Source organism: Lonchura striata, chromosome 3, assembly GCF_046129695.1.
Source record: "Lonchura striata isolate bLonStr1 chromosome 3, bLonStr1.mat, whole genome shotgun sequence".
Classification (NCBI taxonomy): Eukaryota; Metazoa; Chordata; class Aves; order Passeriformes; family Estrildidae; genus Lonchura; species Lonchura striata.
In genome coordinates this window covers 62,617,029-62,631,001 of record NC_134605.1, presented here as the reverse complement: position 1 = coordinate 62,631,001, position 13,973 = coordinate 62,617,029, and the positions used below count along the sequence as shown (strand labels likewise).

At 36.0% G+C, this 13,973-nt stretch overlaps 1 protein-coding gene across 1 annotated transcript in view; it reads left to right on the top strand.

The window, feature by feature from the left end:
• Positions 1–13,663, top strand: part of RNF217 (ring finger protein 217) — a 62,506-nt gene extending 48,843 nt beyond the window's left edge. Inside the window, exons 5-6 of the mRNA XM_021547159.3 lie at positions 3,238–3,309; positions 5,408–13,663. Coding sequence (XP_021402834.2) covers positions 3,238–3,309; positions 5,408–5,481 — 146 coding nt within the window. The 3' untranslated portion in view covers positions 5,482–13,663. The remainder of the gene's footprint in view (positions 1–3,237; positions 3,310–5,407) is intronic.
• The last annotated feature ends 310 nt before the right edge of the window (positions 13,664–13,973 follow it).

Genomic DNA, 13,973 nt, shown 5'->3' with positions numbered 1-13,973 from the left:
TATCAGAGATGCCATTAAAAGTATTTTAGTAACATGTACTGAGAAACAAAGGTTGGATTTCCTGTGGAAAAATGCTTCTGCTAGTTAGCTAAGTAGTGGAAACGAAAGGAATGTTACTTGGCTATGTGGGAGACTGGTGAGGAGTTGTTAGATATGTGGGGGTTTTGTATGACTTTTTACTTTATTGCTGTGAAGAAGAAATACTTTAATAAATGTGTTTTTGTAGCTATGTGGAATGATTTTTTTTTTTTTTGGGTTGTTTCTAAAATCTGGCTAGGTGGAGTGTGCAGAAAGATCACTGAATGGCAGGCTGGCATGCTGTTATGATTTCTGTTGAGGAGCATGTGTATACAGTTACAAACTGCTCTGCAGTAAAAAATAAGGGAAAAGTATCTATGGCAGCATAATTTTAAACTTGCTTTTCTTCATAAAACAGCTGTTATGTTAAGGTGATAGTAATCATGGGGAGAAGAAAACCTGAGAGCAAAAGTGATTTCTGACATTTCTTTCCCTTCTTTAGCCAGCATGGTTTTTAGAGAAACTGTCCTGTGACCAGTACAGTGGATATATTACCCTAAAACCTGTAACTAAACCCAATGTTACGCAAGGGAAAAGTATTCCCTCATGTTTCCTGAAATACTTCATTATTTTGCAGAAAAATGTGGTTCTCTGTATCACAAATAAGGCAACCCCTCTGAGACACCTGCAAATACGGTTGTATTACCACAAATGTCTGCCTATTCATGCTGGGCCACCCAGTAGAGAAATTGTTTACAATTAATTTGAGTGCAATTGTACAAAAGTTCTGTTTCAATTGTTTTTTGTTAAGTTACCCTTAAAAGCTAGCCTGGGACAACAACAAACTGGCTGTCATAGCCTACTGCTGACATGACCACATGGGCTAATGACCCAAGATTTTATTCAGCTTTGAGACAGGCATTACATTTGCTCTCTGTCTCTCAGTCTCAGAGCTAACAGACATAGGACAGCTTAGTGCCTGCAGCAAACAGCCTTAGTTTCAGTGACATTTCTTGGTGTGTCATGATTCCCTCTATGATAAAGAGCCTCATAATCTTTTACACTATGACAAATTATGTTTACCAAACTAAAATTAGATATAAAACAGTTTTCAATTCTGACATGTAAAACTTTTGTATTTTGTAATTGTTTCATAGAATGCAGATAAAAACCATTGGAGCAAATAGTACATACCCACTGCTTTGCCAGTGATTGCTGCTGTTTGTACTCTTCCTGATGGCAACATTTGCAAGCCTAGCTCACCTTCTGTTGTTTGTTAATTTTAGTTTACAAAGGCAGAGACATATTAAGGATTTGAATGTGATGGATATTTAAGTAGAAAAAGTATTTGTTTTTAAATTTGGGCTTTAGAAATGCTAACTAAAAGAAGATACGGTCTCACAATGATGAAGTAATTTTATTCTATAAGATAAATTATAAAATACAACTTCACAGTACTCGTAACTTCATAATCACAGGCAGAAGGAAAGACACTACTCATGCTTTATTTCAGCTCTTTGTCAAATGTCAGTGAACAAGTTCTTGAATTAGCTCAGGAACTGTTCTGTGTGTCTGAAAAGAAGTTATTCCAATTGAAGGCTAGCTTAGCCCTTCCCATAGACTGTTTCTGTGTAATTAGTCACCAGCTCAGTGATGTAAGTTTTTAATAATTTTGGTACCAAACATAATCTTCTATCGTTCTGATTACATGGCTATTAATGAAGTAAGAAGTTCATACCTTAAGCTCTAATATTTTACAAGCTTTACTTGTAAAGCTTGTAAATTGCTGAAGACTCTGATAATGTTTTAAAATGTTTTTTATTTCTTATTTTTGTCCTTTCTTGAGTTTTTCCACCACTTTATATTCATTCTTCTGACTACACTTGAATAATGTATTTGACAAATTCTGTGTGTATAGAACACAGTTCAGTGGAGTCCCAGGAAGGTATTCCATTAGGATCCCTAGCAACTAGAGTAATACAAATATTTGCCAGGTTTTTTTTTCTTCTAGGAATTAATGTTTCCCACCCACTACACTCCCATGAAATTTAAAAGCTATCAAAACAGAGCAAGAAAAGGACCAGTTCATTTAACTGCTGTAAATATTTCCAAAATATTTCATTTTTCCTTCAGACTGCTCAAATTAGTTCTCAGGTTATGGAAAGGTTTACCTCATTATTGAATGCAGTAATCCACTTACTGAAATCTGGTATGAGTGACTTGAGGGAGGGAAGAGAGAGGTAACAAACTCAATTTTTCTCCCATTCTAGAGGTGACCTTTCAAACACATACCTAACTTAGAGATTTGCAGAATTTCAAGTCCCTGCTCAGACTGCTGGTGTATCAGTAAAAGTGCCTGCCCTCCTGCATTTTCATACAGCTCAGTTAAGGGATGTCTTTGACCCAACTGCTCAGCAAACAGAGCCAGGGAGATGCTTCCATTGAAAGTGTGCAGTGCAAGGAAGATAGCTTGGGTTCTGGTTCAGTTTCAAATTCACTTTTTCAGCAAGACCCCTGCCTTCACTATGTGAACTTCTACAAATCATGAACTCATCAGAAAGTAAAGAATATGAACATGATTTATTTGTTCTTGGTCTTCTGCTCTAGCAAGTATGCTGCTCAGCATCACTGCCCTACTCATGTAAGAGCCACAAAATATCCTTATAAATGTAGATCCAAAATAGACTTGTCTGTGGTTTGACTTAGACCTAAATCACAGCTGTACATGAGCACTTCACTGTAACCTTTTAAAGTGAGCAGAAATGTATTTAAAGGTGATGGTCTCATCACCTTGAGCTAACCTAAACTTTCCAAGATGCTAGTTTGCTTGGCATCTCTCCAGGCTGATTGCTGCGCAGTAGGATTCCGGAGAAGCCAAATTATAGTAGCTTTATAGCTATCATGTTCCTGTCGATGCTTGAGGGATTTCAGAATGGAAACAGAAATAAATGCAAGCTGTTAATGTATGAAATAAGCTGTGCTCAGAGAGTTGTTGTGGGTGAAGAGGGCAAACAGAAATGCGTATAGGGAGCTGACTGCATGGTGATAGTTCCTGGGTGAATTTGTAGGATGAAATTACAAATAGGAATCCTATTTCTAGAGGTAAAAATATTATTTTTAAAATAATTAAAATATTTTCTGATATTGAAACATTTATGAATTGTTAGAAAGGAAAAAAGAAAACCTTCTTTGAACTATTTAATGAATTTTGCATTTCAGCTGGAAAACTACTTATTACACCCCTAATATTGGTTCTGGGACTGGCACTGGGAGCCGTAGCTGTTGTAATAGGTAAGAGTTACATATGTGAATGAAACTAATCCTGATTATGCAGTGACTTTCTCTAGATAACATCTCAAAGACATGGTGACAAAGTACAGATTTCAGATGCTGTTTTAGTATTAAGCACATTACTTTTTTCTAAAAAAAGGTGGGTTTTTTTTAATTTATGCTTACTATCTCTATTTTTGTTCCCATTTATTTAATTTTCCAAATAAATGTCTTTAACTGCTGTAGATAAACTAGCAAAAAGTCCAGAGTAATTTAAACATAATCCTGGGGGCTGACTGACTTGGACCCAGCCTTATAATCGCCCTATTGAATCACAATTTTATAATCTTGGTCATGTGTATGGTGAGATTTTTAGGGAACTAAGGCTTAGTCCCAAGAACTCAGCTTGAAAATGCAACAGCAACAAAGCAGCAAATTGGGATGAGTCAGTCTCAAAACATGATCCAGTGTGAAGCCTGCCAAATTGTATTCCATAACAAAAACTGGTACTCTGAACTCACTTGATTACAGTATCAGAGCTCTGTTAATGTGGTTGTGTTAACGTGGACAGATATTTTAGCAAAGCTGCTCTTTGCCTGGCTCAGCTGAGTTTTCCCACAGGAAGGAGATTAGCTGTGACAACAAGGTATAATTTTGCTCATGTGAGTGCATATCCACTCTTTATATTGGCAGCAATATGTCATTGAGGGATCATGCTGCTTCACAGCTTTTCATCAAACTGCTTATTCCACTGAGAACTTGCAGTGCATGCCCAGCCCTGAGGTGTGTTGGGATGTGGCTCCTTTATTTTGATGTAATAAAGCCAAAATACACCAGGATAGCTATATTAATAAGATTGGAAGTAACCAACCTGTAACCAAAATACTGTTACAGCTTTTCTTGACTACATCTGGCCAAATAAGGAATATATATATTGCTGCAATTTCTGTATTTAGACCAACCATCTTCACTGAAGAGTGAGCAGTGCTTATCTTAAATATCTATTCAATAGCATTTTAATGCCAAAATTTTAAACAATAAAGGCTTCTTAGTGCCAGTAAATCTTATTCTGGTCTGCAATCTGGTATAATCTATGGTGAGTGAAAAAATCCACTTTTTTATATACTAAAAATCAAGAGGGTTTTGCAGTAATATAGTAACAACATTTGCAATAATAATCAGAATGCCATTGAAGTCTCATCCTAGGCTTGGCTGTATAAGATATGATCAAGGCCAGCAGTTTGAACAGTTCCAAAAACATTGATTATTTATAGGAAAGTTTTTGTTTTGAGGTAATTAGAGCAACATTTGCTGCCAACCACTATTAGAGTAATTTTAGTTACATAGCTGAAAGCCATACTGCACCATTTACAAGGCTATTGAGCAAAGCAACAACCCTGTGATTGTAGTAGTCTTTTGGTCTATACTGTTACTGTAGTGTTGTTTGAAAAGAAAATCTTTGGCCATTTCAGTCACCTGGTGGCAAGAGAAAAAGGAAGATTCTTCTTATTTGGGTTTGAAAGAGTATAGACTATTTGACAAACTTTTTTTCACCTGAATGATTGTGATGTATTTATTTATTTTTGTTTCTACAGCTTTCTCTCAAAAGACCTAAGAATAAATAGTACTCTGTCCAGGCAAGGATAAACACTTGATATTATTAAAGATAAACATTTGGTACTACTTCACAGTAGATGAGGATGCTTGTAAAAATAAATAAAAAGTAAAACTATAATGTGCTGTCTCTATTGCATGTGAATTTGATTGAAAACTAGCTTACTTACATCAGCTTTAAGTTTAGATCTAAGAATTTCCAGAGTGCTCTTAACAGTTTTGTGTTTGTAACATATAGCAAACAGCATGATTCAAAATTAATTTGTCAGAGGTGAGTGTAGGGTTAGCAGGAATTTGTTGTAATGGAAAGAGTAAGTGTAGTTTAACTCATTATCAAAGACACTGGTTGTTGCAAGCTAGTATTTTATTCTGCTTATCCAAATGCCTGGTCTAAATTCTCCCAAGAAATGAAAAGCTCTCTGATTACATATATCTAAAGAATATAACACATGCACAAAGGATTGCATTTAATTATGTATTTTTTCATGTTTCCTTCTTTTGGCAGGTTTATTTGTGTTTCCTATCTATTGCCTTTGTAAAAAGCAGAGGAAAAGGTCACGGACAGGTATGCCCTGGTGAGGATGAACATTACTCGCCTGAACTGAGCTGGTCCTGCAAGGGCTATCCGTGTTTTGTGCAACCGAGCAATACAGTGCTGGTTACAGCATCAAAGCCACCGCCCTGGAAGAAGGATGGGGGCTCTCCTGCCATCTTCCCTCAGCTGAAAACACTACTGCAGACCAGAAAGCCTCTTTGCTCCGGTGCACTCTCAACCAGATGGGATCCCTGGCTGCTGCTTTTTAAATGTTTTTGGTTGTGGTTTTTTTGAGTTATTACTTTGGGGGGGTTTTGAGTCTAAGTTTCTGAACCAGACAATCCAAGTCTGTATTGTAGCCACAACTCTACTACCGATTTGGCCTGTGAAGAAAGCATTTAACTGCTAACATGTGCTCGTTTAACTTCAATGTCGGCCTTTAAGGTGGAAATGCTTAGAAGTGTTTGGACTCTTACTGTATACTGAGCATACTACTTTTGGTATTAAAAACTACTTCTGTAAATAACTTCCATCACACAGCATTCTGTTCAGCATACCGAAACCCCATCACATGCCAGAGCACGACAGCTGGTTATCTTCTGAGTCCTCCTGCTAGTGGAGTGCACATTGCCACTGCCAAACTGCAGTGCCTCAGAGGGAAATACCCTTAGTACTGCATGCCGAGATACTTAAGAATATGGTGATTGGTTTCACTTCAGTAATTTATTTATGACAGTCTATTAATATTAATGGCAGAGGGTGTGACAAGATTTCTTACAACAGGACTTCATTTTTAAATTCTCACAGTACAGAAAAATCTGAAGGGTTTAGATAACAAGATGTGTCAGTGGCCTGATCTGTCCCAAGATATCCCTGAAATGTGTCTTCAGGGAAGCTGGAAACCTGCTCTTTTTTTTTTTCTGACTTGGAGTATGATAACACATGCTACACACTACCTGTGTGAGGATTGACTTGATGAAATTTTATAACATAAATACCACATTTTATTTGTTTGTTCCCTTGAGTAGGCTACTACTACATAAGTCTTGGAGTATCCACTGATGTCTTATGAGGAAAATCTGTGAATCCAGGGTAAGGGAAGCAATCATAAATTCTTAGGAGACCACTTCATTCTTATTTTCTGCTTCCAGCATTTCTTTTCCTGTCACGTGACAGAAGAGAATAGCTATCTTTGCTCTTTTTTCTTAAGTTCAACTGTTTGCTGCCAAACCTCTTTCTCAGTGCATCATGACAAAAACAATGTAATTCAGCATAAGGAGTCAATTAGTGAGAATTTTTACACTTCTAATTTTAATCCAAATCTATCATACAAGTATCACTTAAAAAGCTAGAATAAATTTGTTGAGACAGAACACTGAAACAATAAAGAAAGGAGCTGAATTTTGAAAAATCTATTTCATTCAGTAAAAATACAAGCTAATCTTAAAGAAGATTGGATTTGTACTGTGAAGGTACTTTTCGGTTTGTGTGTTTGAAGATACACATATATTTTTATATATATGTTTGTGTATATATGGGGAAAGGGGAAGCAGGAAGATGGAAAATGTCCTTAAGAGTCTACTGACTTCAAAATTTAGGCTTGCAAAAGACATACCACTTAAGGGGATGTACTTTGTACCACTTTCTTTGAAAATTGTTGTTAAATCTGAATCCAGTTGTATTTTTTAAGCAAATAATGTTCTGCCCCACCAACATAATACTGTTACAAGATACTTTTGACTTTGAAGCCTCAGTGGAAGAAGCTGATAACTTTTGTTTACCTGGAAACAGAAATATCAGTTTACCATAGTTGGCTAGTATGCTTGTTTTCTGTCAGCTTCTGGTTTTGTTTTCTTGCGTTTTTTTTTTTTCTTCAAGCACACCATAGTAGTCAATAACTATTTAATAATTTCCATTTGAATTTAAGGGCATGTTTACCCTGTTATCCTAAGAGTAGAAATAGTACTTTTCAAAGATTTTCAAATTAAGAAGGGAAAAATGATGTCTAGAAATAAAATTCAAAAGCTTATTGTCAATGCAAATTCACATGTTATTTAGACTTATTTTCTTCTGAGACACATCAGTTTTCTATTTGTGTTCTGTATGAAGCTGGAAGCTGCCTTAAATTGGTCTTGGGTTTGAGTGGTTTTTGAGGCTATACATATCAGTTGTCTTTGGCTTACTCAGGGATTTTTATTCCTCTCTTTAAATGTCAAATAATGAAGATATTTTTGTATTATTTAGAAAAACCTTCAGACCTCAGAGAGCAAGATATATATAGATAGATTTGGGTTTGCAATGCAGTCTATAATTTGTTGTCAAACTATTCCCCTTGAGAATATTTAAGTACCTGAGATTATCTTTACTTAACTACACAGTGGATTAATTTCCTTTCTTTTCCTGGTTCTGTATAAATGTGAGAGATATTCTTACAGTCTTTGTAGCTGTTTTCACTCTGCCATGTTTGCCTTTTTCAGTTTTTAACTAGAGTTCAGTAAGATCTGAAACTAAGATACTAGAATAAAAAACATAAAACAGAAGATAAAAGGGAAGATAATAGATCTGCACTTATTTCTATTCAGACAGTACGTCCTTGTGGGTGGAGAAAAGGAACATACAACTCAGCTTGTACATTATCATTATATCTAGGCCATGTTGATTTTGTCAGAACAGATTAAATCAAAGGGAAATGGTTCTATACGGAGCAGAAAGAGACATCTTTGACCTTGTAAAGATGAGCGAGTCTGTGAGTTTTCTGTAGAGAAAAAGGAATTACAATACTTTTTGCAATTAATTATTTTGTAATTGCAAGGAATTACAATAATTTGTTCTGTAGAACAGGATAAATGTTCAAGAACCATAGGGATATGGAAGTCTTTTTCTGTCTGTATAAAAATACTACCACTTGAAAAGTACATAAATACAATTTTTATAAATATATAATGTAACCTACTAAAGCATGAGAAGTAGCTCAGTACAAAGCTTTATTTAGTTAAACATTAGCCTTTAAGCAACTCATCACAGCAAACTTACATGTATCAAAGTCACGTCATTTGTTTTAAAAACATTAATTTATTCATTTGAAAGAAACTGAATGAACTTTATAAGGAAATTATGTAAGTGTATTGCGTTTTCTGTAACTACTCAAAAGAAACCATTGGGCTGTTTTACTCCACGTTTATTAGCAGAAAACTTCATCAGGCAGCTATATTAACCTGCTAAGGCAGATTCCACACTACTGTATGCTGATGGTTGTGGTCATTGTGTTTGCTTTTGCGACAGTTGATATTTAAGATTGTTTATCTTCGTGCAAGGATGTTGCTTATCAGTGCCTGTGTTCAGACTAGGAAATGCTTAAATCCATTCCACACCAGCCTTCTGTTTCAGGCTGCCTGGGGCTGGATTTGGCTGTGTGCTCAGTCCTGTGTGCAGGCACGCAGTCAGAGCTGGGGCTCTCCCCGTGGTGCCATGGCTGTGTGTTCCCCATCCTGCTCCTGTTGGAGGGCTGGCTGGACACACCACCCCCCAGGAGCTGTTCTCCCTTTCTCCACTCTGCAGAATTTAGTTGTATTTCGGTAGTGGGGTCAAGTCCCAGGGCCTTATCAGCAGCAGGATCGTTTTCTGACCTATGGCATCTCAGAGCATAGTTAGGTATATGTACACAGTTTATCCAGGAGCTTGTGACTAGAAAATAATTGTGCTTTTCCTTATGTAAGTCTATTAGCCAGTGAGGGTAATAGGCTGAGTAGGAACACAAGCAAGAAGCAGAAAAACAATTACAAGTAGCTTTGTGCTGAGCTGACCCATCAGGCTCATTTCTATACAAAAAAGTCAGTGAGTCTTCAGTTCTTATCACCTTTATAATAAACAGCATATTCCTACCTGTTCAGTGTCACCAAAGTACAGTGCACTTTGAGTGATCTATTATCTTCCTTTGAGGCAGTGCAAATGTGTAAGGGAAGATTTTGTGTTTGGTTTTGATGCTTCTAATGCTGACTTCGTAACTCTTCCTGGTGTGTTAAGGGTTTTTGTAATTTACACCTATTTATTAATTATAAAAGTTTTACTTTATTAAAAATACTAATTTGCAGGGACTACTGTCAATTTTAACTAGAAAGCATTTTGGATCACCGTCAGGTATTCTTTTTAGCCAAGAGGCTTTTGGCTCTTCTAAAGACTGTCACAGTTTGTGTGATGTTAAATGGTGTGTAGGTGGGGCAGTAATTCTGCCAGAGGATACAAATTCACCAGTGGTGGAATGGTTTCTTATGCCAGTTAGATTTGAGAAACTGTTTAATATTCAGTGGCCAAATAGATTGCCATGTAAATTCTTGGTTGGTTTGTTAGATTTTTTTTTTTATTATTCAATTGTGTTATTTTGTTTCTTGAGCAAACCTTACAATCATAATTTTTGGTATGCTAATTGTACAGGTTCAAGTTGTGGATAAGAACCACAGATTGCTGTTACTATTATAATCTATATTAGATCTCTGCTGATGGAAAGAATCCTACATGAGGAAACTATTACATCATTTCTTACTTTCTTTTAATTTTTAAGCCTTATAGTTGTAGTGAGTCAGCTTCATTCCTGACATCAGTCACAGCCCCATTAAACCAGAGAAAACTATTTTTATGCCAGTGTGGAATTTGGTCACAAATACTCTTATAAAAACATCTGGAAGCATGTTGATAGCCATGGAAAACCTGGTTCACTTCTTAAATAATGTGAGCTACTATGGAGCTACTCCTATCATTACAGAATGATGCTAATGGGTTTAGTCAGCACAGGAGAGGGAAGAAGTTGGGAAGAATTTCCAAACAACATTCTCATTAGAGCAGATTGTCAGGAGAGGAGATACTAGCTTCTAATATAATAAAGAAACCTTAATGCTTTCAGTCACTAATAAAATTAGGAACAAAACCCAAAGACAGTGTTAAATAGCATTTCTTCAAATTCTGCTTTCTTCAGTGTAACAAATAGCAGCACACTGCAAGAAATGGAATTGCAGCTGTTCAGTATTTTTGGGACTTAACACTCAAACTTGAGGGTGCACAACATCTAAAAAGTTATCTTGCTAATCTGTTGGGTAGTTTATCTTGCTATTGTTAATTGAAAAGCCAGCTGAGCCTTGATTCTATTGAAAGTGTTTTCACTGTTGTTACAGCTTGAGTACTTAACACTCCAAAACATTTTTGTAATAAAACTAACAAATGCATTTGCTTGCAGACTGAAGCTTCCTCTCTGATTCTTCCTTACCTTTGTGTGCATACGAGTTCAGGAACCATATGTTCTCTCTGCAGTAAGGAGCAGACTGCACATATTAGGCAGTTATTCACTGATGCTTCTCTTCTCTTGGCCTAGTAGTGAAGTGCCATAAGGTAGGGAAGTGAAAACTGATCTCAGAGTGCATGCTCTGATTTCAAAGTTTAAAATATGTAATAAGTTTTAATTACTCCATAACAAAAAATAAATGCATACATTCTGAAACATAATTCCAGCTGTTAATTTATAAATCTGTCTGTATAACACAATAGCCATAATAGTGATGCATTTATTAAAATACGCATATCATGCAAAAGAAAACCTTTTTAGGTGCTTATTTGGCTTATCAAAACATGAAAAATTAATCTGAAGTGTTTGGATAGGTTAAAGTCAGAAGCGAAGCTTATTGTGTAAAAGTATTTGTTTAGCATTAATATGAATTTTGCACGTCTTAAACACAATTGCATGCCAACCCCATTCAGTTCTCACCTTGTTGAAAATTTGTCAGACTGAAAACAGTATTTTTCACAATTTTAACTTACTGTCACAGAGCATGACGTTATTAACACAATGCCACATTTACCTCATTTTTAGAAGGAAATATATTTACAGAATTCAGAGAAGCTGTTCAGGTCTTTTAAACCTGTCCTGTAAAACTATGATGCAGTCAGAAAACATCTTCATGCCTTATGCAAGCTCTGGGTGAGCAGATGGATTCAATCTTTAGTCATGGGCTATGTTTTTGCATAAAAAATAGACTCTTAAGAGTTTTACATATCAATTTGCATCCTGCTGCTTTGTGTCAGAAATTGCAAGGACAGGGATAGATTTACATTTCACTGTTTACCATCTCATAATAAATTGTTTACCATGTTTCCATTGTTACACACTTTGTTTCTATGTGCTCCTTCTCGTTCTAAATTTCATAATTTGAAACTGACTCGTGAAAATGGTGGATGATCAAATTTGCCCTGTAAAATGTGATCTCATAAGAAGTTGCTTCATTAATGCTTTGCTGAGATATAAGCAAAATAATAATTTTGTTGTATTTACTCAAAAGCAAGATGCTGAAATCTATTTTTCTTCAGGGCTTTTAATTTTGAATTTTTTAAAAATTTACTTAAACAGCACAGTCTTTGTTACATAACTAACCATCTGAGTACAAAATAACATTTTCGGGTATTTGTTAATTTGTTAATTCTTGTCACTATGGTAGAGATGAGAATAGTGTTGAAAAAAAAAAAAATTATCTCCGAGGAGTACAAGCTGAATTTAATTCCATGACAGTTCAATGAGATGTCTTCTCTTGCCCCCATCTCTTGTTTTGTGTATTTTAGGGTGAAGGGTTCCCTTTAAAAGAGGTTTAATTTGAATGGCAAGGAATGAGGGTAGTGAGATAATAGATCACACCCTTTTTAGTGTACAGGCACAACTAGGGTGCTGGCCAGACACTGTGGATTCATTTAAAAAGCAATTTCTAATTCTGCATTTGGGCAGCATGCAAGCTAGATGCATCAGTGATGGGAGCTTTTTGTGGTCTTTTATGGGATGACTAATAATTTTAAAAACTGGAGGAATGCAATGCCCATGAAATCAACACTTGAATTCCAGTATTTAGTGTTTTGTATAACGAGGGATTTTAAATGTGTAAGTGCCTTATTGCATGAAACAAATGAAAGGGGTTCATACCCCTAAACACAGCAATGTGGGAATTCCTGTTCTGTGGACTCCTACAGTTACATTAAGCCAAACTAATGAGTATTGGTTTATTGAGAAAGTTGACAAATATTGTATTAGGGAAGAAGTTAGCCTATCATAAAAGTAATATGGCATGCTTATTTTAATTCTGATTATCTCATTTTTGTGGTTTTTTTAACTTGCTCTTTGCCTCCATCCCTCCTCCTGACTTCTGTCTTCCTTCAGACTTCTGCAGAAATTCATCATAGGTTGTTAGAGTAAGTCTGGCTCCTCCAACATAAGAAGCCATGAGTTTTCAACCACTGAAAGAAATGCAGCCTGTTGGAGAGGAGAATTAAGCACAGCCTGTTGTGGCTGTACCTGCCAGCTCAGGGGCTCACTCCTGCCTTGTTCACAGTAATTGTTGGAGGTGGAAGCACCAAGGAATATGGCACATGGAGGTACACTGCAACTTAAAACAGGTTGAGAGCATTTCAGTGTTACCCAGCTGGAACTATCGTGTCCTGTTAATACAAGTTTGTAACTCCTCTGGGGTGGGTATCTCAGTGGACAAAACCATCAATCAAGATGGTGGCGCAGCTCTGGGATCTCTGCCCAGCCCTTCACTGCAGGGTGGGAGGTGTGATCTGGAAAAGTACTATTCACTTTGCCATCTTCTGATAGCTTCAAAATGGGTGTTGTGGGGTTTATTTCTTCTTACTTCCTTTTCCAGAAGACAGTGGAATTTACCCTTTAGGTTCTAAACTTACTAAAGGATCTGTTTGTTCTTACTAACATTGATGCCACTATTATTGAAATCAGGAATAAGCTAACTTCTAAAACTACCTTGAATTTCATGAGCTTATGGTAGCAATTATCTGTCAAAAAATGAAGTATAAAAGGTAATTATCAGAAGGAAATCAAGTTAATGGGGGGGTAAGAAGAAAAATTATTCTTGGAAGGTCTTATTTTTTACAGATTCATGATCACAAGATGGTTTTAATATGTTCCATTTCCTTCACTGAGCATTTATAAAGGAAAACAGGAGAAATTAAGATGAGTATCCCTTTGAACATTTTTTTTCATGAAACTCTTGAGTTTTTCAGAACTGTAGAAGGGGCTTTTTCTCTACCCTAGAGTTACTAATTGGTAATATAGCTGTCACATACTGTGAACACTTAACTGTAACTGTTTAGTCAGGATTGAGCTTGCATATCTAAAGGTTTTGGTGTTAGGGAATTTGATTTAGAGCCATACTGCAATAAAATTATAAGTGACTTATTACATATCTTAATGACTTCTATTTCAGCATTATCTCAAGATTTAAAAATGTGATCCATCTATAATTTATTACGTAGAACATGCCATGAGTCAAAATACTCCTTTCACCTTAAGAATTAGTTTATTTTTACTAGTTATTTCCTTAAATTTTTTTCTCTCCTAGAACCAGCATTCACACAACCAAAATGCTGATAAGATTTCCCCAATACCTTTGTCTTGCATTTAGCTAAAACGATATTTTCTGTTGCCTAATATTGCAACAATGGTATTTTTGCTGTAATATCACATATGCTACCTATGTGGCTGCTTTAGTTC